The 24,850-nt window shown below is 30.1% G+C and overlaps 1 protein-coding gene across 3 annotated transcripts in view; it reads left to right on the top strand.

Moving 5' to 3' along the window:
- LOC127698722 (uncharacterized) overlaps positions 1-24,850 on the top strand; it is a 45,795-nt gene that overhangs the window by 6,228 nt on the left and 14,717 nt on the right. For all 3 annotated transcript variants that reach the window (XM_052202345.1, XM_052202346.1, XM_052202344.1), the window contains 3 exons: positions 9,435-10,578; positions 22,562-22,803; positions 23,868-24,060. In XM_052202345.1, coding sequence (XP_052058305.1) covers positions 9,661-10,578; positions 22,562-22,803; positions 23,868-24,060 — 1,353 coding nt within the window. In that variant the 5' untranslated portion in view covers positions 9,435-9,660. The remainder of the gene's footprint in view (positions 1-9,434; positions 10,579-22,561; positions 22,804-23,867; positions 24,061-24,850) is intronic.

Here is a 24,850-nt window from a genome sequence, read left to right as displayed (position 1 = left end):
TCATGGTTCTTTGGTCAATTTTAAGTTTTCATGGTTAACTTTTTTTCTTAGATACTATAAGCAATAGGTCAACTATATTTGATGCATGGAATGATTTAAGGTGTACATGTCTGTCTGGCAGGGTTCATCTGACCTTGACTTCATTTTCATGGTTCATTGGTCAATATAGAATTTCCATGGTATGGTCTGTTTCTTTTATACTATAAGCAATAGGTCGTCTATATTCTGTGTATGGAATGATTGTATTAAAGGTGTACATGTATTTTCGGCTTGGTTTATCTGACCTCGACCTCATTTTCTTGGATCATAAATGTTAATGTGATACTTGTAAAACTTTATATGTAGGACTATCAATATAAAATCAATGGTCATTATAGTAGGCTAGACATTTCAGCATGTGCACTCTTGTCTTATGTGTGTGTTATTTTGATTATTTTGTAATTTTCTGTTTGTTATATTTCAAAGTATTTTATGAGGGCCTCAGGGAAGATTAGTTGTATAGCTAACTGTCAAACCCTCTTTAGATAAAGAATCATTATTATTATTATTATTATTATACCTCTAGCCAATATGGAATAAACAAACACACAACAATACACACAGTAAAACTCAGTTTGAAAGAATTCTAATTCTGATGTTAGAATGGGTAACAGAAGAAACTAGGCAAAATGACAATAATTAACATAAATTAACAAAGGACTACTAGCAGTTACTGACATGCAAGCTCAAGACCTCAATTAAACTGAAAATTATGAAAGATTATGTCTTCATCATATGAAAATCAACCACAATCCTTCCTGTTAAGGGTTTAAACTTTAGGTCATGCCATCATAAATTATACAAGAAAAAAATAACCTGTATCATGCAAAATTTAATAACTGGTTTTAGAATAAATGTGTTATTTCTGATGCAAAGAACCTATGTGTGAATCAATACTAATTCCCAAAAAGTCGTCTTTGATGACTTGACGACAGTATTGTTACATTATCTGCATGAAAAATAAGCCTTGACTATTCATAATGTATCATTCTGTTCCTTTACACAGATTTGTGTGATATTCATCTATATATATTTACAAAACATATACAACTGTTAGAATATGATACCACATTTATCCTGAATGATGCTTTTCTTTTGGAGCTGCATTAAGGAAAACTCTCAATTTAGACCAAGCACACACATCGGTAAAAAAAAGATTAGATACAATTTTCCCTTGGAATGCCTAAAAATTGCACTTTAATTTCCTTTTGATACATAACGTTTTAATGATTCATGAGTCTATATTATGTGAATTCCTACTTCCATGTACAAATTTTCATTCATAATCAATTAATGGAACAAATTTATGACGTATAGTGAAATTTCAATTAATACACACTTGAAATGAATATTGTTATTTGTGAATGTAAATATTTTTATAATTGTAAATGCTCAAATGAATCCTTTGACATTGTAAGCTTCAAATAACTGAAATGTGGAGACTGCTTAAGTATGCATTATTGGTGACTGAATTACCTATTTTATTTTTGAAGGGATAATATATTACAGTCCTGTTTATTGAATAAGTTGAAATAAAGGTTTCTGTCCAATATATGCCTTTTAAGATCCAATTATATGTGCATGCAATTGTCATCAGACAAAAAAATAATGCATTTTATTGCATTTTGAATTATGAAAAATGGAGTTAATTGACTTTTCTCGAATTTTCGATAGGTTTGTCAATATCTACATAATTAAATTTCTATTTGTTTTGTCCTATTTCAGTCGTTTTAGATGTTTAATACCAATTGTATGATAATCAGTCTATTTTGTCTCTGTTTGTGGTCGTATGATAATTAGTCTATTTTGTCTCTGTTTGTGGTCGTATGATAATTAGTCTATTTTGTCTCTGTTTGTGGTCGTATGATAATTAGTCTGTTTTGTCTCAGTTTGTGGTCGTATGATAATCAGTCTATTTTGTCTCTGTTTGTGGTCGTATGATAATTAGTCTATTTTGTCTCTGTTTGTGGTCGTATGATAATTAGTCTATTTTGTCTCTGTTTGTGGTCGTATGATAATTAGTCTGTTTTGTCTCAGTTTGTGGTCGTATGATAATCAGTCTATTTTGTCTCTGTTTGTGGTCGTATGATAATTAGTCTATTTTGTCTCTGTTTGTGGTCGTATGATAATTAGTCTATTTTGTCTCTGTTTGTGGTCGTATGATAATTAGTCTGTTTTGTCTCAGTTTGTGGTCGTATGATAATCAGTCTATTTTGTCTCTGTTTGTGGTCGTATGATAATTAGTCTATTTTGTCTCTGTTTGTGGTCGTATGATAATCAGTCTATTTTGTCTCTGTTTGTGGTCGTATGATAATTAGTCTGTTTTGTCTCAGTTTGTGGTCGTATAAAATTTGCATGAACAACTTTTAGAATGTAGATTCTGGAATATTTTCTTTTAAAAGTTTAAATGTTAAATATTGTAATGAATAACAATACATATCGTTGTGTGATTAAAAATAGAACATGCATTATTTTCAGACTTCATAAAAACTTTTTGACTTGCTAGTCTGACAGTCTGTCATACAATTTCTTTGAGTTCAATCAGTTGTGTGGCCTCTTTTTAGAAAAAAATTACTGGCCCTACAACATTTTACCAGCTGTGGTCTTGATCCTGTGGTTAATAGAGAAGACTGTAGTGTAAGCTTTATTAAAAAAAGTCATAGTCATAATGTTTTGTCATAATGTTTTGGGGCCCTTTATAGCTTACTGTTCGGTGTGAGCCAAGGCTCCGTGTTGAAGACCGTACTGTGACCTATAATGGTTTACTTTTATAAATTTTGACTTGGATGGAGAGTAGTCTCATTGGCACTCATACCACATCTTCTTATATCTATAGATAATACAATTTCATATGTTTTGTTTTGTGGTCTTGAGCCTGTGGTTAATAGAGAAGACTGTAATGTAAGCTTTATTAAAGTAAAAAAGAAAAGATTGGACACTTTAAATAATATCAAACTCCTTATTTTAAACATGGGTTAAAACTTCCAACACAACAAATTTAAAAGCTTTCAGCAAAGTTTCCAATTGAAAATGAAAAACTCAAAGAATACTTTAGCATACCTTAACAAATAAATGGGGAATGTGTCCATGGGACACAGATGATGCCCCCGCTTGCAAATCATATAAAGTTATAAAGGGACATCACTCAAGAACGGTAAAAGTGTCTCTACCCAAATTTGTACTTGATCTGAGTTTTGTGGTAATAAGTATTGTGTATAAGTTTCATAACATTTGGTTGAGTCAAACTTAAGTTCGAGAAAGGAAACGAAAAATTCAGCAGTTTTTCCTTTTGTAAAAGGGCATAACTCTAGAACGGTTAAAGTTACACCACCAAAATTCAAACTTGATCTGTGTTTTGTGGTAATTAGCATTGTGTATAAGTTTCATAACATTTGGTTGAGGCAAACTAAAGTTAGAGAACGGAAACCAATGAAACACCTGCTATGATATTGTTTTCTTGTTTTCAAAATAAACTATTCATAGAAAAATTCTCCAACCTTGCATAAGTTAAGTTATAATTATCAAAGAAACTTTAATACATACAAGTGTGACCTAATTATTTGACATAAATATTTAAAAGATACCTAAGCTATCTTTAATCAAAAATTTTAATGCATAAATTATTATTTTAAATGGTATACAATTCATGAAGCAAGAGCAATTTAAAAGATAAGATCTGATGACCTGATTTGAATGTATCATAAGTAAATATTTTTAATAAAATTAAAAAAGATAATTGGATGTTTCTATTCATGTGGAAATGATTTAAGACAATATAAAACATAGGAAGTGAACATAAAGTTTTTTTTCTCCAGAATATCAGAAACTGTTTGGAATCAAATGTTAAGGGTTGGACCATTGATAGTCCTTTATTTATATATGACTAGCACCCAGGATAGCTATTGTTACTTTAGATATAAGTATAAATATTGGTCAGTGTAACTTTCAGGGCATTCCCATGCAGTATTATGTCCAATAAAGTATCATTTCCTCCATTATTTTAAAAACTCAATGATATGCAGTGAAAATACCAATATTTGTCTTTACCATGGCTTTTTTAGCCCGTCCTATGATAGTAGGGGGCAGTATCAGGTAATGTTTCGGTTTGGGGATGGTTAATGTTTTTCTTTCAGTACTTTAACATGAAGTGGTGGTCACATCAATTTGTAACTTAGTAATGGCACATTTTCATTATGATGTGAATTTAAAAAAATATATATTCCAACTTTAAGGGTTTTGAAATAGATTTTACAGTTTGCTGAACATGGAAATGTGCTAATGCTTGAGGGACATGGTGTCATATAGATATCTATTGTTTATTCATGGTAAAAGCATATCTGTTGTTTGGTACCAGATAAAATTCTGAATAGAAATCAAGATATGATTTGAATATGATGAACAAAATTGATATGGGTTGTGATTTTCCTAATTTAACCTCCATTATTGCTGTATAAAAAAATATCAGGAACACATCTATGCAAGATTTTTTTATTTGATAATCATTAGAAAGTTTTGATGGATGGCACATGTACAGCAATACAAACTATTTTGAAATTTAATTTTATAATAATTTTGTAGATATACTATAGTAAAGATCATTCATAATCATTTCTTTATCAGTTTAATTTAAACGAGGTTAACCTAATTTCTGTTTTCAATATATTTATGTTAGTAAATGAACAAAGTGAAGTGGGGGTCTTTTTTCAGATAGGACAGTTTATTTTAACATTAATAAGAAAATCCTGGGTACAAAAGAAGAGAATTAAGTACCCATTCATCTTAACATAAATTAATTTACAGGTTCAAAGAAGGTGAAAATCTACTTTGTCAACAGATATTATAGCATTCCATGGTCCCCTAACTCTGACATTTTATTGGATATAGCTAAAGTATAGATAACCTGACTTGTTCAACACCTAATATTTCAAAGTTCAATATTATTAATGTGTATTGGTTTATCCTATTAAAACATGAACACTTTCGGTATAATATATCTTATGGCTTTGTTTCCATTTAAAATTTTTCTTTTAATTTGCCTTCCATATGATATGAATATGTTGATTGGTAAAAAGGCTCAGGTGCTTCACAGTATAGATTGATCACAAAGTGTGTTGGATTTCTGTTTGTCTGGGTCAGCTATTTCATAATTTCATCCAACTATTTTGTGGAGTTATAAAAATTTTGAAAAAATTTATAAAAATAAGCAGATGTGGTATGATTGCCAGTGAGACAGCTATCCACCATAACCCAGCAGAATAGGATCTTAACAAATATAGGGCACTGTACAGCCTTCAATGAAAAAACCCATACTGTAAAGTAAGCTATAAAAGGCTACGACATGACAAAATATGAAACAAATCAAAAGAAAAAAACCAACAGCCTAATTAATAATTAAGCAACACATGAAAAACAAATAGGCAGACAGCATCCATTGACAACCAATGAATTACGGGCTCATGACTTTGGACAGGCATATAACAAATGACATAAAGAGTGTGATGGGGTTAAGGATGTTCGCTACTCTGTTTCGAAAAACAAGCCTTTTAAAAGAGCATTATAAATTGAAAGTATAGAATAAAGGAACTGAAAAAGCAGAAAAAAATGAAGGGTCCGTGTGCTTGTTTTCAAGATATATGCCATTGAAAATATGACAGGAAGTGATTCTCTCTAGATTTTTCATACATTTAACATTTGCACCTTTTTTCTTTCAAAAACTATGAAAAAATTACAAGGATTTTATAAGATTTTCAAATATGGCTTTTTAAACTATATGTAATAAAAATATGAAAAGAAAAGTAGGGGTTTGCGTGCAAAATGTTTGAATGGCACTACATGGATAAAACCAGAGGATTCAGAATATCTGGCAAAAATTCAAAAAACAAGAGGAGTGAACATCCTTAAACATGTAAAATATGTAGTTATAGATTGCTGCACATGATGACATCTATCCATTCATCAATCCATTGACCATTCACATCTTCTATCTGATATGAGCTTCAGTTCTTCATAAACTTGTGAATGGATTTCATTAAAACTTAATCTTGGGAACATAAGTTATATACTTGTTTACTGTGCATGCTTTCTGCATGTAAAATAAACCTTGCAATAATTTATGAAGGGTTCTTGATGACCTCTTACAGGACATATTTTTTCCCCTTCCTAGCATACCCTGTTTTTTCTAGTGGCAGTCAAAATTTCCTGCATTTCATCACAGTAAACCACCTTTCCAAAATTTTACCAAATAATTTGTTCAATATGATATTTAGTTATTTTTTGTAGTGCTTGCAGATAATATACTAAGCAGATTTGTATAGGTGGTTTGGGTTGATCAAAATTTGATAGAATTGGGGCCCATAAATTTCTTGAAAATTGTATATGTCTGCATTTTTTATTTTTTCATTTCTGCAGAGTTTGCCCTGTTTTTTTGCATATGGCTGCTTAAGGATGAGTTTACGATGGAATTTTGGTTTTGATGTCAGATTTTTGGAAGTCTCTGATAAATTATTTGTTTACAATTTGTCTATAGGCTCTGGGAGTTTTCAAGCTTTCCATATAGTATATAGACACTTGTCTAAACTATTGTTGAAGACCTTATGTTAATCTCTAGGTGCCTTTTTTTAAAAATTTTATTGTGTTTTTAGGTTGATGTCCCATTACCCTGTAATCCACATAGCCTTTCATTCATATTCATGATATTTGCACTTTTATGCTACTGTATATTGTTCCAAATTTGATATGTTCAAGATATCCATTAAACACATTCATTTTAAGTTTCAGATAAAGCTACCAAAGTTAAATTATGTTTTCAAATAAAGAAGATTAGAATCTGGGACGAAATTGCACAGTTTCCATATCTAAAAACAAACTAATATAATACTTGTTTGTAAACAATGCTCTACTTAAGAGTTGTTTCTGAAAGGTAAAAAGTCTTCTAAATAAAGAGGATTTCAAAAGAACTTTAACACTTATTCAAATGGAAAATACATGTTTTATTAAGGAATTTTATTTGATTACTTATAGTAGTCTTACAGATAATTCAAATCTAAAACTTGACCATGTTTAAAAATCTCTAATACTTTTGCACTATTAAAATTTCATGAGGAACGGGAAATAACTCTGAAATTTATTAACTTTTATTTGGTTCACTTGATTTTGAATATGTAATAGAGATTTATTTAATTGATTATTTATTTGATTTGTTTATTCAGTGAGATAACTTTGTGACCCTGTCAATTTCTGTTGGATATAAATTGCTGGAGCTTGAGACCTACAAATCTGAAATGGATTAAAATGGGGATTGGTTGTATGTAAAAATGAAGAGTAATTGATTTTTGAAAAAATTGTGGGATTTTGAAAGAGGGCATTTAGTGATAGATCATGAATTTTTTAGCTCTTATCTTAATCCTTGATCAAGAGTTTTCAGCATGACTTTGGGTTTTAAACCATTTACAATATCAGCTTTAATGATATCAAAAGTATTTGGGATGTGCTAAGCAATTTTTTACTGGCCATATGCAGTTTATATGAAAAAATAGTCGTTATTGAAAAATAGTTATTACAATTCTTCTTCCCTCCTTATGGATAAAAACATATTGCCATCAAAGGCATTCTTTTCTCATGAATGTTTGTCGTTTTGGAAGTGGTTGAGGTCTGTGTTTTAAGTGATTTTTCACAAATGTTGGCATGTCAATGATATTACACCACTATGTATTTCCTATATATATTACATTATATTTATTTGAAAAAATGGTCACTATCTATGTTAGACACTTAGACATTTATGTCTGAAATGCATCATTTGCTTTTTTGTTTTGTCAAGTGCATGTAGGGATTTTGTGTGATAAAATGTCTCTTATTTATTTTTAACACAAAAAGTAAGAAAAAAGCATTTTTACAAGCAGCAGTTCTTTCATAAGTCACTGCAAAACTTTTGGTCATGATTTTCATTCATTTTCCAATATTTTTGGCATCCTGCAAGTAAATTTTTTGCATCTAGTAAAAATTAAGCAATATAGATAATATAGTCAGGATTTTTTTAATTGAACTTTCTTCCAGTTATTTAGTCAACAAAATTGCAAACAAAAAATTTGTCAATGCTAAAAAGTTCTAAACTTGCAAGTCACCTTATCACATCTGGTAAATGTTTTTCCATTTCAATTTTATCACCTATTTTAAATCCTGATACAAGCTGATGTTAAATATTGAAAGAAGTCAGTTATAGCTGTTTTATTTTATAAGGTTGATTTATATATGTCCAATAAAAGGAAACTTATATTGGGGAGATCTTTAAAGAGTTTTTGTATGGTTGTGCATATTTATTATACAGTTTTATTCATGTTTTAACATAGTAAATCATTTTTTGGAACTTTTCCATATAATCTTACAAATATCAAAATAGATTAAATCTTACAAAAATCAAATAGATAATATGTTAATCTTTGTCACACATGTGTTATAAATATATAGTAGTATTAAAGAAGGACAATACTAAGGTTTGACATTACCTAAAAATGTTGAAAAATCAAGAGACTTATTGAAGTTAAAGAGCAAAGGCATTGATTAACAAACATTTGAACACAATTCCAAACATAAGAAAAAGTTATGGTTGTCTTAAACTTGTAAAACACTTTATTTCAATGTTTAAGCCAGTCCAGCAACTGTTATTATGAAGAACAGCAATTTGAACCATTTGCCTTTGATATTTTGGTTAATTCCTAGTACCTAGTATATCGCAAGATTTGTCTCTCATGACCCCCCCCCCCCCCCCCCTTTTTCCATTCTTTTTAAAAACTAAAATGGACATAGCAGAAATAACGACAATTTCAAATGTACATGTCATTACACTCACAAATGATACAGTTAGACAGCAACCCACAAAACAACCTCTGATTTATAGGCTCCTGTCTAAGGACAGACACAGAAATTAAGAGTGTGGCTGGAATAAACATGTTTGTGAGAGCTCAACCATCCCCTGAACATAGGACAGCTTTGTTCTTTGACTACCCTTTATGCTTATTCATCAAAATGTAGTAAAATTATTTGTTGATATTTTTTTTCTTCAAAAAAAGTTATTTTAAGTGTCTTACTGAGAAGTCAGTTTTCTGTGCAAGAATGGAAAGGGTTAGAAAAAGATTTTTTTATTTATGGACGCTCAAATTCTTATTAAATTTTTTGTGGCGTTCAAACAAAACAAAACAAAACATATTCGACTTCACATGTGTAAAAGATTTAAATTTAAACAAGATTCCAATTAAAATTAAGTTGATTCATCATGAGTATCTATACCTATCACTTAAATCAGAGCAAGTATACATAAGTACACAAATTAATTTTCTTAAGTTCTACTTTTAAAAGCGGTATTGTATGTTTAATTTTACGTCTTTGATTATTTTCAGGTATAAATTGCAGTACTAATGGGACCAAGCTATTGAACAGGAGACTTGAGTAAACAGTTCTATCAATATTAACACAAATGATATTTAAAGTACCAACGTCAGTCGTACCACGGCAAAATAAATCAGTAGTAGAATTAATAGAAATATAAAAGTTGACATTAATGATATGATATAGTTGACATGAAAAGAAAGATTATCTCATTATACAAAATAGGGGTGCCATACCATGTCTGAAACTATCAATTGGACTATAGAAATACCCGTGTTTACCTTGGCAGTCATTGGATTGGTAGTTAACCTGACTTCACTCTTTTACAAATTGGTTCGGTCCTTTTTATTACCCAAGTTGTGGAAGTATTCATTAGTTTCTCTTGATGCGGCTCATATTTTTTTAGGCGTAGGATTAGTTTTACATTTAATTTATAAAATAACAAATATAGAAAGTATTTGTAAATCAATATCATTTTTCTTACAGTTTGGATTGTTCGATTGTGTTAGTGGGTATTTAATTGCTGGAGTTATTTTATTAGGTATATACAATCCAGGAAAGTCATCTAACTTAACATCCTTTCATCGAAATGTCTTTCTTGTTATATTTATACCACAGAAAGTTACATCAATTATTTTGTCATTACTACCACTTACCCCAGTGTCATTCTTTAATTTTACCTCGGTGAATGCGATATCTTGTTTGAACATTGAGCAAAAAGGAGAAAATGCTTTTTCCTATGGACTTTTATTAGTGTGTATTTGTTGGATTGTAATTTTTGTGGCACTTATTTGTTGTATTGTGAGTGCTGTAAAATTGTGGAAAGGATTTAGTAACAGAATTCACTCTGCCTCGCCTAATGTTTGGCAAGCACAGCTCGTCAGCCAAGGAAGACAAATTCAGAAAATTTTAATTATTGAAATATTAGTTTGGATTATTACTTTATTAGTCTTAACGGTAATTAATTATAAGAATACTAGCAAGTCATTGAGTGCAAGTGCGGTAGCATTGATATTATTGGACATAGCTACGATATTTCATGGAGTTCTGACAAACATTGGAAACAGTATGTGGAGTATTTGTTGTTGTACTTCGTCACAGACAATAGAAGAAACTCATCGTAAACTTAAACAGCTTGAACTCGTCAGACTTGAGGTTAGTATACATGTTAATTAACTCAAACTCATAAAGACATGACAAGTATATTATGAAAACATGACAAGTATATTATAAAGACATGACAAGTATATTATAAAGACATGACAAGTATATTATAAAAACATGACAAGTATATTATATAAACTCATGTATATATAATATATATATATACAAGTCTAAATTGAAAACAACATTCAAACCTATGATTGCGTTGGATAAAAACCGCAATTTTTATACGTGTGCATGCAAAGCAAATTTCTTGGTAGAGGGGTCTAAATACAACCAAACAACATTCTCCAAAAGACCAAAAAAGTGAAAAAGTATATTTTGACAAAATGCATTTGACTAGCAGGTCGAACAACGGATGTTCTTAAACCCTGCTGACTACCACGGCGATTGCCAAATAAACGGATCACCAGATGTAACAAAATGGATCTTAATTATTAATTAAATATATATAAATATGAAACAAATATATGCCATACAACATGCAAAGACATAAAACTTAGAATTTTAGAAAAGTTATTTGCTACTCAACTTTCTTTATGTGTACATATTTCCAACAAATCCAGTTTAAAATAAAAACCATTCGTGATTGAATTGTACAATTTTCTTTAATCAGGAAAGAGAAGGGCATTGGATGAAAGTCTTATGAATTTGTTTTATTGTCCTTAACTCATCTATGCTAACCAAATCTATTATGAAGATTTCAGTTAGTACTTTATTTAAACTCAATATCTCATTGAAGAACAGTTCTCACTTAAAAGAAGGGAGGTCAGCAATAATCAGCATGTATAAATTCATATGTTGTCACTATCAAAGTTTTCCATCAAAAACTTAGTCAAATGAAACTTGGAAAAGTCGTCTGCTGTCACAAAGTTTCTGGTGATTGGTTAAAGAAATTGGAGGGAATTCTGAGTAAAGTGGCTACAATTAATATATCAAAGAATGACCACATAGCTATTTTACTGTAGCTTCTGTGTGTTCTATTTTTGAGGACAAAACATGCATGGAAAAGATACAATCCAAGATAATCTGATAGAGATAATTTATAACTTGATAATAATTTAGATTTAAATAGTACCATTATTAAACAAAGTACATATTTTAAATCATTTGATTAGATAGACATCTAGTTTTCTAGCAGTATCTTATAGTTTGGTAGATTTTATCAAGCAAATGCTTATAGTATTGTTTGAGAAATATGTCTTGCAAAAAAATTGCAAGTTCCAAAAGTCAAAACAGAGCTGTATAAGAAATCTTTTATATATTCAGGATCTATTTTATGGAATAACTTACCAATATCCTTGAAAAAATCGACCTCAAGTAGAACTCATTCAAAAAAGATTTAAAAAATTACTTGTTTGACCATTAAGAAGCTTTGTAATTTTACATGCATAATAATTTTAATTTTCACAAACTTACTTAAACTTTAAATATTGTTCAGGTAATGATGCCAATACTATATCAATTCATCATTTTAACCTGTTTTGAAATTGGTATATTTCATAACAGTTTCTTATTTGATTTTTCTTATGTGTGTGTTTTTTTTATTATTTGGAATTGCTTGTTTGTTATATTTCAATGCATTTCATGAGGGTCTCAGGGAAGATTAGTTTTATAGCTAACTGTTTAACCCTCTTTAAAAAAAGAATTATTGTTATTATTATTATAAAATTGTAAACATAGGAAATAATCACATTTAACTTAAATTGTAATTTTGAAATGATCACATTTAAATACAATGGGTTGTACTGTATTTGAATTAAATAAAAATACATTTTTTGTAATTAAAAAATTACATCTTAGATTGGAATATTTGTTTCAAGTAAATGAAGAACAAAAATATACTGAAAATAGAAATTAATAATGGTTTTATTTAATTTTAATAAATTTAATCAAAAGAATTTGGAAGAGATATTTTGCATTCATTTTTGTCTTGTCTGCTATATGTCATTAGCAGCTTAATTTTTTTGTATTTAGGTTACACAGGTTAGATATATCTCTGTGTTAACAGTCTATTTCATAAAAAGGGGATACTGGTAAATTCATTTATAACTTGTTTAATTTCCAAAATGATACACCAAATAAGAAATGAATTTTTTTCTTGATTACTGCTTCACTTTTCTAAGAGTAATAAAATGTTGACCTTTTATTCAGAAAATTTCAGTTTAGCAATATAACTCAATTATATATAACTATAAGGAAACACAATCGAAAGTAAAGGTCTGTTTTCATAAGGGGTACAAATATTGATGTTTATTTTCAGTAGTGAAAATAAAAAAAAAAAATATATTAGAAATTTCATGTTGCAAGAAAAACACTCCAGACAATTTATATGGCTCTTTTATCTCAGGAATTTAAACATATTTCATATTAATAAAATGGTCAAATATTAGTCTATATGTAATAAAGCCAAGTTCAAAAGCAGACGTTTTTCACACATAATGAAATGAATTGATCTGTTTGATTAAAGTTTATGAGAAAACATGAAGTCGTCCAGAAGGTAGATACAATGTTACACTTCATATTTACTTTCCTTTATATAAGTATAAATATATGTAACTAGTTACCATAATGACTTATCGGGTATTCAATCTTGACTAATAAATAGGTACTAACGTGATCAAGCATATGAATTTATCTTTGAGCAAATCTACAAGGCTTTTACATGAAAAGTTTTCCATATTTGTGACATGAAAGGTTAAACTAAAATCTTTATCTGTACCCCCACTTAAATATTCAATATTTTGTAACCATATTTTTTAGGAGAAATTGCCGATTTATCCCTTTTACCTGTTTTATTGCACTTTTATTTCTTTTGAAAATGGAGTTTTACTTGCACTATTTACTTTTCTATTAAGTTTATACCTAATATGAAGTTTTAGCATCCCTTTAGTCTATTATTATACTAAGTATGATTCAGAGGACATCTACATAAAATGCCAACAGGATTTATCAAATCTAAATCCAATTTTAATATATTTCAAACAGAGAATTTAAGGACAGTAACCTAACAGAATTAAATGACCTCCATGTACATGTTGTATTTCAATATTTGCCTACATCAGATTGAGTTTAGAACTAAGGAAATTTGATTTATTAAACTATAGTTTATACACAACACAATGTATATTCTATCTAAGAGTTAAGAAGCCTCCGTCAATCTATTTTTAGATGAGTGAAAAGATACCTGCAACAATCCAAACCTACGTCGATGATGACAAGTATAAAGATACAGTCCTTTTTTTTCACCTTTTTATTCAAATGTTAATTACATTTCAATTATTTTACTTAGCATTTTTTAGCAAAGTACGGCCTTCAACACAGAGCCTTGGCTCACACCGAACAGCAAGCTATAAAGGGCCCCAAAAATGACTAGTGTAAAACCATTCAAACGGGAAAACCAACGGTCTAATCTATATAAACAGGCATGAAATGACAGGGTGTCTAATGTCTTCAATTAAAGTCATTATGTTGTGCAGCCAGAATTTAATTGATTTTACAAAAGTATTGCATTTGAATTATCTGTTACTGATACCTTTTTATAATTACCATTTGCTTGATCTCTGCTGAAATTTTGTATATCTGGAAATTCAACATCCACCAAGAAAGGGTTGCTTCAGTATTGATATTATCTTGTTAGAACTACATTCCTAATATGTAAAAAAGAAACAGGTATACATCTGGCCTTTGTTAGTCTTGTATGTTTTTTTAATTTTAGTTCATTTATATGTTTTGGAGTTTAGTGTGACGTCCATTTTCACTGAACTAGTACACAATTTTATTTAGGGGCCAGCTGAGGACCACCTCCGGGTGCGGGATTTTCTGGCTGCGTTGAAGACCCATTGGTGGCCTTCAGCTGTTGTCTGCTCTTTGGTCGGGTTGTTGTCTCTTTGACATATTCCCCATTTCCATTCTCAATTTTATCAGTAATTTAGCAACCCATTGAAACAAAAAACCAAAGACATCCAGAGGTCTTTTTACAGTCTGGTGTCTATACAAAATGTAAAGCTGTTATTAATTATTGGTCAGAGTCAAAAAGTTTGAACAAATGCATCAGAGACTAAATCAAAGATCTGATATGAACACCAAATTCCCCATAAGACCAACAAATGTTTAGATATAAGATATAACACATGATAACCACTGACATGGATTCTGACTTGGGACAAGCATATTTAGACTAACCCAAATAATTTAGTCATTATACAGCTTACCAGTACTATAACCATGCTAATTGAACAGCCATGGGAGAATATACTTTAAAGAATCATTTAAAAGTTATTAAAATGAAGAATTAAATCACTAGTAAAGGTTTTCCAAATGTTTATAGTTTCTGTATAGGGATGATTATTCAGTCAAGTTTGATTAAATAATTGAACAGTATAACCAGATAGCATTTTTTTATGCAAGTACTTCACTGGGAACAAAATTCTGCTCAGTCTGGTGTTATGGGTTGTCTTGAAATGACAGTGAGGTGTGAGCATTTGCTCCATGTTGAGAGCCTTGATATGAGTTTGTGATGAAGAACTGCAATAAAAGCATGGTTTCTTTGCCTTTTTGTTTTGTAAATTTTGTTAATGCATTTTGTGTCATGAATTTATTAATCCACTTTATCTATTCTTTTTCATTACAATGTAAAGAATTTCTTCTTCAGACATGTTTGTTACTTTGAGTATCTTATAGAACATTTTTTTTAGAAAAATATGTAATAAAATAAACAGTACCAATTTTAATGCACCAGATGAGCATTTCGATAATTAATCTCTCTTCAGTGATCCTTTAGGCCAAAGTGTTTGAATATCCAAAATATAATATAAATGTTGAAGAGCGGATCGAAACAAAAAGGACCTCAAGTATAGCCAAATCTGGACAAGGAATCATAGCTTTGCATGAGGGATTTAGATTTTTGTCGAGCCTTCGACTTTTGTCGAAAAAGCGAGACATAGCGATCCTACATTCCGTCGTCGTCGGCGGCGTCCTCAAATATTAACTTAAAGTTTTTGAAATTTTAATAACTTTCTTAAACTATCCTGGATTTCTACCAAACTTGGACAGAACCTTGTTTATGATCATAAGATAATATTCAAAAGTAAATTTTGTAAAAAACAATTCCATTTTTTCCGTATTTTACTTACAATAGAAACGCGTCACGAATCCAGGATTTTGATTGGTGCTCTCTGAGAAAGAGAGACAATCAGCTAATAGCTCAATGTTATCGAGATAGGTAAATCCCGAGCTAATTCCGAATAATTATTTGACGATTTTTTATTGACAAGGCCTTCAGGCGTTAATGTAGCCATCGTAGAGCAGTGGAATATAACGACTGAATTATTCGGGTTTATCCAGAAGTAAATTTTGTAAAAAAAAAAAAATCATTTTTTCAGTATTTTACTTATAAATGGACTTAGTTTTTCTGCCAGGAAACATTACATTCACTCTGTGGTTAAAGTTTTTGAAATTTTAATAACTTTCTTAAACTAGCCTGGATTTCTACCAAACTTGGACAGAAGCTTGTTTATGATCATAAGATAGTATCCAGAAGTAAATTTTGTAAAAAAAAAAATCCATTTTTTCCGTATTTTACTTATAAACGGACTTAGTTTTTCTGCCAGTTAACATTACATTCACTCTGTGGTTAAAGTTTTTAAAATTTTAACAACTTTCTTAAACTATCCTGGATTTGTACCAAACTTTGACAGAAGCTTGTTTATGATTAAAAGCTAGTATCTAGTAGGAAATTTTGTTAAAATTTGTTCCATTTTTTCCGTATTTTACTTATAAATGGACTTAGTTTTTCTTCCAGTTAACATTACATACAGTCTACAGTTTAAGTTTTTAAAACATTTATTAGATTCATAAACTATCCTGGATTTTTACCAAACTTGGACAGAAGCTACTTACAATCAAAAGATAGTATAGAGAGGAATATTTTTATTAATTTTTTTCCTCATTTTCGTTGAGCCTGTGATTAACAGCAAAAGTAGGCAAGACACTGGGTTCCGCGGAACCCTTACGAATTTTTCAATTTAAATTTATTTCCAAAATTTGATAACAACAAATTTTGATCAAACAATATCCATATTTTCTTGTCAGTACCAAAGTACTGGCTACTGGGCTGGTGATGTCCTCAGGGACTAACAGTCCATCAGCAGAGGTATCAATTATATGATTAAATACAACAAATTTGAATAGTTTGAACTTTTGAAAAATAAAGTTCCAATTTATTTCTCTTCAAAAAGTTATAATATATTATGTGTGAACCATGGCATTGTGCATACAAGCAGATTTTAGTCAGTCTCTTATATAAAGAAACTTATATTATATATATATATACTGCAGCTGTGCTATTTTCGCAGTCAAATTGCATTGACCGTATATTCATTTGTGATATACAGTCACTGACCGTATATCGTCTTGTTTTTGACGTTGACAATGCATTTCTGTAGAGTTTTATTTATGACGTCATTGAAAGTACAAGTTCGCTGATTTTTTACGTCTTTCGCTCCAAATTAAAAAATGATGGTTTTACCCTAAATATTTCATTTGGAACAATTGTAGGAGTTGCAGTATATAAAGAATAACCATCCATTGGTTAAAAAATTTTATTTGTACTCGGCTCAAAACAGGATGGAAATGCTAGGCATGCAAAGTCTCGCTTTCTACCTGTTTCTAAGCCTTGTACAAATAAAATTTATATTTTGAGACAATGTATGGTTATTCTATATATTTTCACATCAAACTTATCGGTGGTCTTTAATATTAGATCAGTAAGTATGGGAAAGCTATACCTAAAATTGACAAGTATATGAACTCAATATTTAATTCAAACAAGACATTATGTTAATATAACAATCTCCTCTTATCCAGCATTGTCAATATTGATCTGTATGAAATATTGAGATTTTTATCAACTTAATTATCTTATATCCACGGACAAAAGTTATAAATTTTTATTGCAAAATAATAGATGTATTTTTTTCTATTTTCTACATGGAAGTGTTATTGAATAATTAAACAAATATCAGATCACTCATATAACTCATTAAATACGACTCGATCTTGATTTATGATGATGTAGGCATTGATTATTATATAATAGCTGCAATTTCAGCTTTGAATTATTGCGTTTGTTGTTGACTTAAATGGTGAGTTCCTAGTGACAAGGAGGAAAGGCATGGACTTTTTTGTCACATGCAGAGAATTGAACAGTTTAATATGGCAATAAATTCTAAGTATTAATTTTTATCATGCAGGATATAAACAATCTTATTGTTTTTATTGCACAACTTTACTTGTTAACCTAAAATTTTGATTAAAATGTACAGAATTTTAAAAGAAAAAAAAACTATAGTAAGCTACGCCATGAGAAACAAAATTTTGAAGTGCAAGTCTATAAATTTAGACAGTATTTTAAAATTAGAAACTAAAAAAAAACATTTCCATACAACATATTGTGCTTAAACTTTCATTAAATGGTAGAAGACAAATGCAGAATGGGATCTTGAGATAATTTTCGAAAATAATGAAATAAGGGTTCATTTATTGAGTTATCTCCCTTTTAGGTGTTATTTATAGCACAATCTTGACAAGTTAGATCTCTAGAGATGAACATTTGAAATGGAATTGAATAGCGTTTTTGTAAGGTGTGTCATATTCTAAATTTGATTAGGTATAAACAAAATCTGATATTTTATAAATAAATAACACTACTCTAAAATTAACAGCTATTTGAATATTAGTTGTTGTTAGATATCTTAAAGTGATAGGAATATGAAATAAAAGTTTGATTTAAGGAGTCCTCCAGTTAATTCAAACTTCAGGAATATGAACTAAACATGTGATTGAAGGAGTCCTCCAGTAAATTCAAACTTCTGGTACTATCAAATGTCGTCAATTTTGATCAGAAAATATTGATTTGCACACCTGCCTACTCTAAAGAACAGTAAGATATTGACATTTCATGTCATTTGTCATGTGTCTTGTTTCAAAAGTTTGTTTTTTATGTGGGACGATATCCAATACCTAAGTTTTAAGTTTGTTTGTCACTGATTTCTCTTCATTTATTAGTATCGTTACATAAAAGATTTTGACTTCACAGACCAAAATTGATTGCTAGAAACTTTGAAGTTGAAGTACTCGACTGTAAATCAAAATTTGTGTATTGTTATTAGATCAGGCCATAATCCTCCTTATAAGGTGTTAGGTTTTAGAACTATGCTTCCAATGATGTTTTTGTCCTGAATATGCATGAAATATTTGCCACTGGACATTAAGCAAAGAAATCTTCTTCCAATGATGTATCAACTAACATGGCTGCAATTTCTAAAAATAGAATACAGAGTACTAGAAATTGTCAGTTTTCTCTGCAGTTACACAGCCTATTAAAATACAGAATCGTCATTAATACTGGAAATAAATTTTTATAAAAACTTTATTTATGGGGAAGTTTATCCAAAATTCTTATTTTGAAATAATGGATCAGTTGGAACCAAATATACAGTGATATTTTTTGTTATATTCAGTTTCTCAATTAAACTTCACTGTTTTAACACATGAACCAACATGTTAATGGAATGAGATGTGTGGTATATTGGAATGAGACAGCAACCCAATTAAATGAATCTTGTGGTCTTCAGTTCAGGTGGTCTGGTTCCTCACCACAGGCCACTCTTTGTGCCACTAAAACAATTTACCATCTGGCAGCCTAACAAAAGGTGTTTTAATGAAGCAGTCTTGAATTTGATAGCAAAATAAGTTTAAAATTTTCGGTAAAAATCTAAATAGACTGGACTATATATTATGAAATTTGTTAATAAATAATGGATTCTGCTTTAATTGTTTATAAATATTTAAACAGGAAAAGTATGGTTACCGTAGTAAATTATTCAAGATGAAAAGTCAAAAAGTCTATTGCATTTGGTTTGATTATTTAAACAAATTTTCATCCATTTAATTTTGTAATACATATTTGTCCCATCCTGAAAAGAAATTTTTATAGATGAAACTTCTTTTGTGAAGCATATTTTTCAGTTCAAAACTGAAATTGTTAAAATCTTCTACATTGGCGATTTGTCAAATGTTCACATCAGTTTAAACTTTTTGAAAAGACTTTTAACTTAAAACTTTCATATCAATATCTAATAAAATTGTCGTCAATTATATCAACATCAATAATTTTCAGATTTATATTTATTTATCATACAATTTGACGACCCAAATTTAAAGAATATTAGTACTTTTTATATTTGAAAGGCGTATATGAACAACAAGATTTCAGTCAAGGATATGTATATTTTTCTCTAAAAACTTTAAGCTTACTTCAGATTCAACTTTATACAGGTGTCATTAGTTAAATATTTAAGGGAGCTTTCATGTTATCTTTTGAATAAATATTTCTTAACTACAATATTATATTTAAAAATAAAACTCTTTAACTTAAGATCAGTGTATTTTCTGACTGTTTTTATAGCTATTATAAAGTCACTTTTAGAAAGGATCTGGTAGAAATGTTGTTTGTTCATTGACTTATTGCAGTAGGTCAATGTGTTCATATTCGTAAATAGCTATACTGAACATCCAGATACTGACAGTGTGTATTTGGATACACAATAAAGATCATATTCAGTCAGAGAACAGTGTCCCTAAGTCAGGAATCTGATATTCAGTAGTTGTCTTTTGTTGATGTGGTTCATAAGTGTTTCTCGTTTCTCGTTTTTTATATAGATTAGACCGTTGGTTTTCTTGTTTGAATGGTTTAACACTAGTAATTTTTGGGGCCCTTTATAGCTTACTGTTCGGTGTGAGCCAAGGCTCAATGTTGAAGACTGTACTTTGACATATAAAGGTTTACTTTTATAAATTTTGACTTGGATGGAGAGTTATCTTATTGGCACTCATACCATATCTTCTTATATCTATATAATGATGATAATCAGTCCTTTTATATCAGTTCTTAAGTCCAGCCCACATAATGGAAAACATAATATGACTTAATTGATCCTGCCCACATAATGGGGAAAAATGAATATCACTGTTATCTCCCCAAAAGTTTTAAATGTAGTATAAATTCTCATTCTTGTTCAAATTGTGTCAAATAAAGAAAAAAATTAGATACAATTCAGTGGATGAATGGATGAACTATATAGGTCAAACAAATCATTGCAGAGAAACAATGGGTTGACTTGTGTCTGTGTAAAATTTTGCTCTATGGGTTTTCTTAAGTAGCTTTAACATTATGTTTCTCCAAAGCACCCTTTGCAGCTATGGCAAAGTATGTTTTACTATGAGTAATCCCAAAAATTATTTGGATGAAATGTGAGATGTGCAAAGCCATTATGTACTAATGATTTTCAAATAGTTTTAATTTAAATCATGTCAGTCTTTAGGAAAAGTTATGGATACAAAGTCTACACAAAAGCTATTTTACTATGCACCCCCTTCTTCCCTGAGTAGGGGGTATAGTAAAATGGTCTATTTTATTTTCAAAATACATACTTTGAATTCCACATGTCTGGTTTCTAATGCAGTAGGTATTAATGATTTAACATTCTGAACATTAAAATGCTTTTTAAACCTTAAATTACACAATTACCGTACAGCTCATTGTTATGTAACTGATGTATAAAACATTCCATTTGAATTTAGAGGAAATTTTCATGTTGATTATTGCTGTAGTGATATCAGATAGAAATATTTGATGACAAATTTAAATACTTTAAACTGTCATAACACACACTTATATTGGAAGTCATCAACAAATTTGATAACAAATATTAAATAGAAACTGAAAAATGTGGTAAAAACAATCGTAAAGATCAAATTAATGACTTATGGTTGACTGAAAAATAACATCCTAAAGTGTATATGTAGTAGCAAATATAAAAACAGTTCAGAAAGGCATGAACATCACTGACAAGCATTACATAATATAATTAGTGTGGGAAACAGGTATGAACATCACTGAAAAGCATTACATTATATAATTATGGTAGGGAAAAAACTGACAAGCATTACATTACATAATTAAGGTGGGAAACAGGTATGAACATCACTGACAAGCATTACATTATATAATTAGTGTGGGAAACAGGTATGAACATCACTGACAAGCATTACATAATATAATTAGTGTGGGAAACACGTATGAACATCACTGACAAGCATTACATTATATAATTAGTGTGGGAAACAGGTATGAACATCACTGACAAGCATTGCATTATATAATTATGGTGGGGAAAAAACTGACAAGCATTACATTACATAATTAAGGTGGGAAACAGGTATGAACATCACTGACAAGCATTACATTATATAATTAGTGTGGGAAACAGGTATGAACATCACTGACAAGCATTACATAATATAATTAGTGTGGGAAACAAGTATGAACATCACTGACAAGCATTACATTATATAATTAGTGTGGGGAAACAGGTATGAACATCACTGACAAGCATTACATTATATAGTTAGCTAGGGAAACAGGTATGAACATCACTGACAAGCATTACATTATATAATTAGTGTGGGAAACAGGTATGAACATCACTAATGACCATAATATAAGTTTGCAAACAGTTCAGGAAGGTATGAACATCACCCAGATTCACAAAGAGATTGGCAAACATTAAAAACACTGTCTCTTTATATGAAACCATCTGCTTATAAAAACTGGATGTATCATTATGTGTTCAGTTTGTTCATCAATCTGTAATATGATTTAGAAATCACATCTTCTCAAGATCTTCAATATACTACTGAATGAATACTGTTTGTTTAAAAGATGAATCAAAGTGGAGAGTGAAAAAGGAGATTCTTCCGACTCAAGACCAAAAACTAATGAATTTAAACGAACAAACCATACACACAAGAAAAAGGTAAAGTCAGCAAAATCTATAGAAACAAAGCTTTTGTATTTTATTCAAACTTTTAATTATATTGTAATGGCACGATAATTTTCCTTTAATTCTAGGCTCCAGGCAAACTAAGATTAAGAGCAACATGGAATGCTGGGAAACATCACACCAGACAAGGTCTAATGAAGGTGTATGGACCAAAACATGTGAAGTCCTGGGCCCAGGAGATAGTAGTTCTGGGAATGTTACGTAAAATACAGCATGCTAGTTTGTTACAATGTCTGTGGACCAGTAGTTCTAACCCATACTATGAAACTATGACGCTGATCACTGGAGAGATAGTCACTAGTGATTCTAGGTATGTACATTTTGAAAAATAGGATAAATGCATAAAATCTCACAAGAGATTTTTTTTATTGTAAGATAAACCAGTCCTTATAAAAGTAAGTTTAATCAATTTTTTTTTATAGAAAAATGTAGGTCTCAACTCTCAAGAAAATAGTTCATGACACATGTAGAAGGGAATAGGAAATGAACATATAAAAAAACCTAAAGGCTACAAGGATACTGTACATAAACTTACACATATTGTATATATTCATAATGTTGACTAATTGTACACCAGATGGTGCTTAGGCTGTTGAAAGGACCTTCCAGATACAAAAAAAAATCCTTTTGAAACTCCATACAGAAAAAGTTTCAGCAGGGGTTTCCATTTTTGTCTCGCCTGCAACAAAAGGCTAGACACAGGTATTGCTTTTCTGGCGACTTTCAATTAATTAGCAATTTTCAATATTAAGTTTTCTGCTGAAGTTAGTTTGATAGGAACTACTTGTGATAGATCAATGATTTTTTCTATAAAGTTGCATTACTATCAGTACATGTCAGTTGGACGACTTTTTTGGGGCCCTGCCCCCTAGGTTATGGTCCAGTGACTTTCACTTAAGTAGCAATTTTCAATATTAAGTTTTCTGCTTAAGTCAGTTTGATAGGAACTACTTGTGATAAATCAATGATATTTTCTATAAAGTTGCATTACTATCTGTACATATCTGTTTAACGACTATTTTGAGGACCTGACCCTTAGGTTATGGTCCAGCGACTTTGAGTCAATTAGCAATTTTCAATACCAAGTTTTCTGCTTAAGTTAGTTTGATAGGAACTTCTTACAATAGACAACAATATTTTCTATAAAGTTACATTACTGTCGGTATATCTCAGTTTGTTGACCATTTCAAGGCCCTGCCCACTAGATCATGGTCCAGCAACTTTGAATTATTTGGCAATGTTGCTGTCCATCAGATTGTCTTTTTTTAAAGATATTTATATCTCTGTGTCAACAGTCTATTTATACAGAGAATACATATATGAGGTATGGTTATGTATGTTAACAAATTGTATTCCTTGATTTTTTTATTTCAGAATTATTTGTCTTGAGTTAACTAACAGTGGAACACTGCAGGAGTTGATCAGACGACTTGAATCACCACTACCAGAATCTTGTCAACGAATGATCATCCATGATGTAGCTGAGGGATTGTATTACCTTCATGATCAGAACATACTTCACAACAACCTGAACTCATCAAGTATATACCTCAAAGGATCACTACCAGTAAGATATTATACCATTGAATTATGAAGGCTTTACTATATATATCTATCTTCTTGGTTATATGTAAATAATTGTTAATTTTAGTATAAACTATTTTTTTTGGATTTTGAACAGAGTACACCAAAATGAACAATTCTTGCAATGGATATTTTACTTGGCAATTTTTTTCATTTTGTTTTAAACAAAATCACCTTATTTGTTATTCTTTAGTAGCTAACACATAGTAGAACATATTCTTAAGATTCAAAAATATTCTTTCGTCATATCTGGTGCAATCTTTCAAATTCTGCCTGTATTTTATGCAACTCTGCATGGGAGCTTGACTATATGATGTCCTCTAAATGACAATTTATTTAATACAAGCCTTTTGGAAGACATAACTTCAAATTAGACCCAATGTTATATAATATAAAAGAGAATATACAAATTTTATATATTTTTTTAAGAAAAACACACATTTGATGATGACCAGGCCTTGCGGTCATAAAACTTTCGAGCACGATTTTCGAACTCAGACTCAGAAATCAACCAATCAAAATCATGGATTTGGTGTTTCAAGCACAAATTTTGTACTCCGAGTACTAAGTAAAGTTGTATGAACGAGAGCCCTGGGCCCTAGCTCATAAAACTTTATTCAGTACTCGGAGTACAAAGTTTGTGCTCAAAACACCAAATCCAGTATTTTGATTGGTTGATTTCTGAGTTTGAGTACAATAATCATGCTCAAAAGTTTTATGACCGCAAGGACAGGCCTTAAGAGGATATATACAGAATTATCTTTAGCACCTTT

This window comes from Mytilus californianus, unplaced genomic scaffold, assembly GCF_021869535.1.
Source record: "Mytilus californianus isolate M0D057914Y unplaced genomic scaffold, xbMytCali1.0.p SCAF_4, whole genome shotgun sequence".
NCBI lineage: Eukaryota > Metazoa > Mollusca > Bivalvia > Mytilida > Mytilidae > Mytilus > Mytilus californianus.
This window is presented reverse-complemented; position numbering and strand designations above follow the sequence as displayed.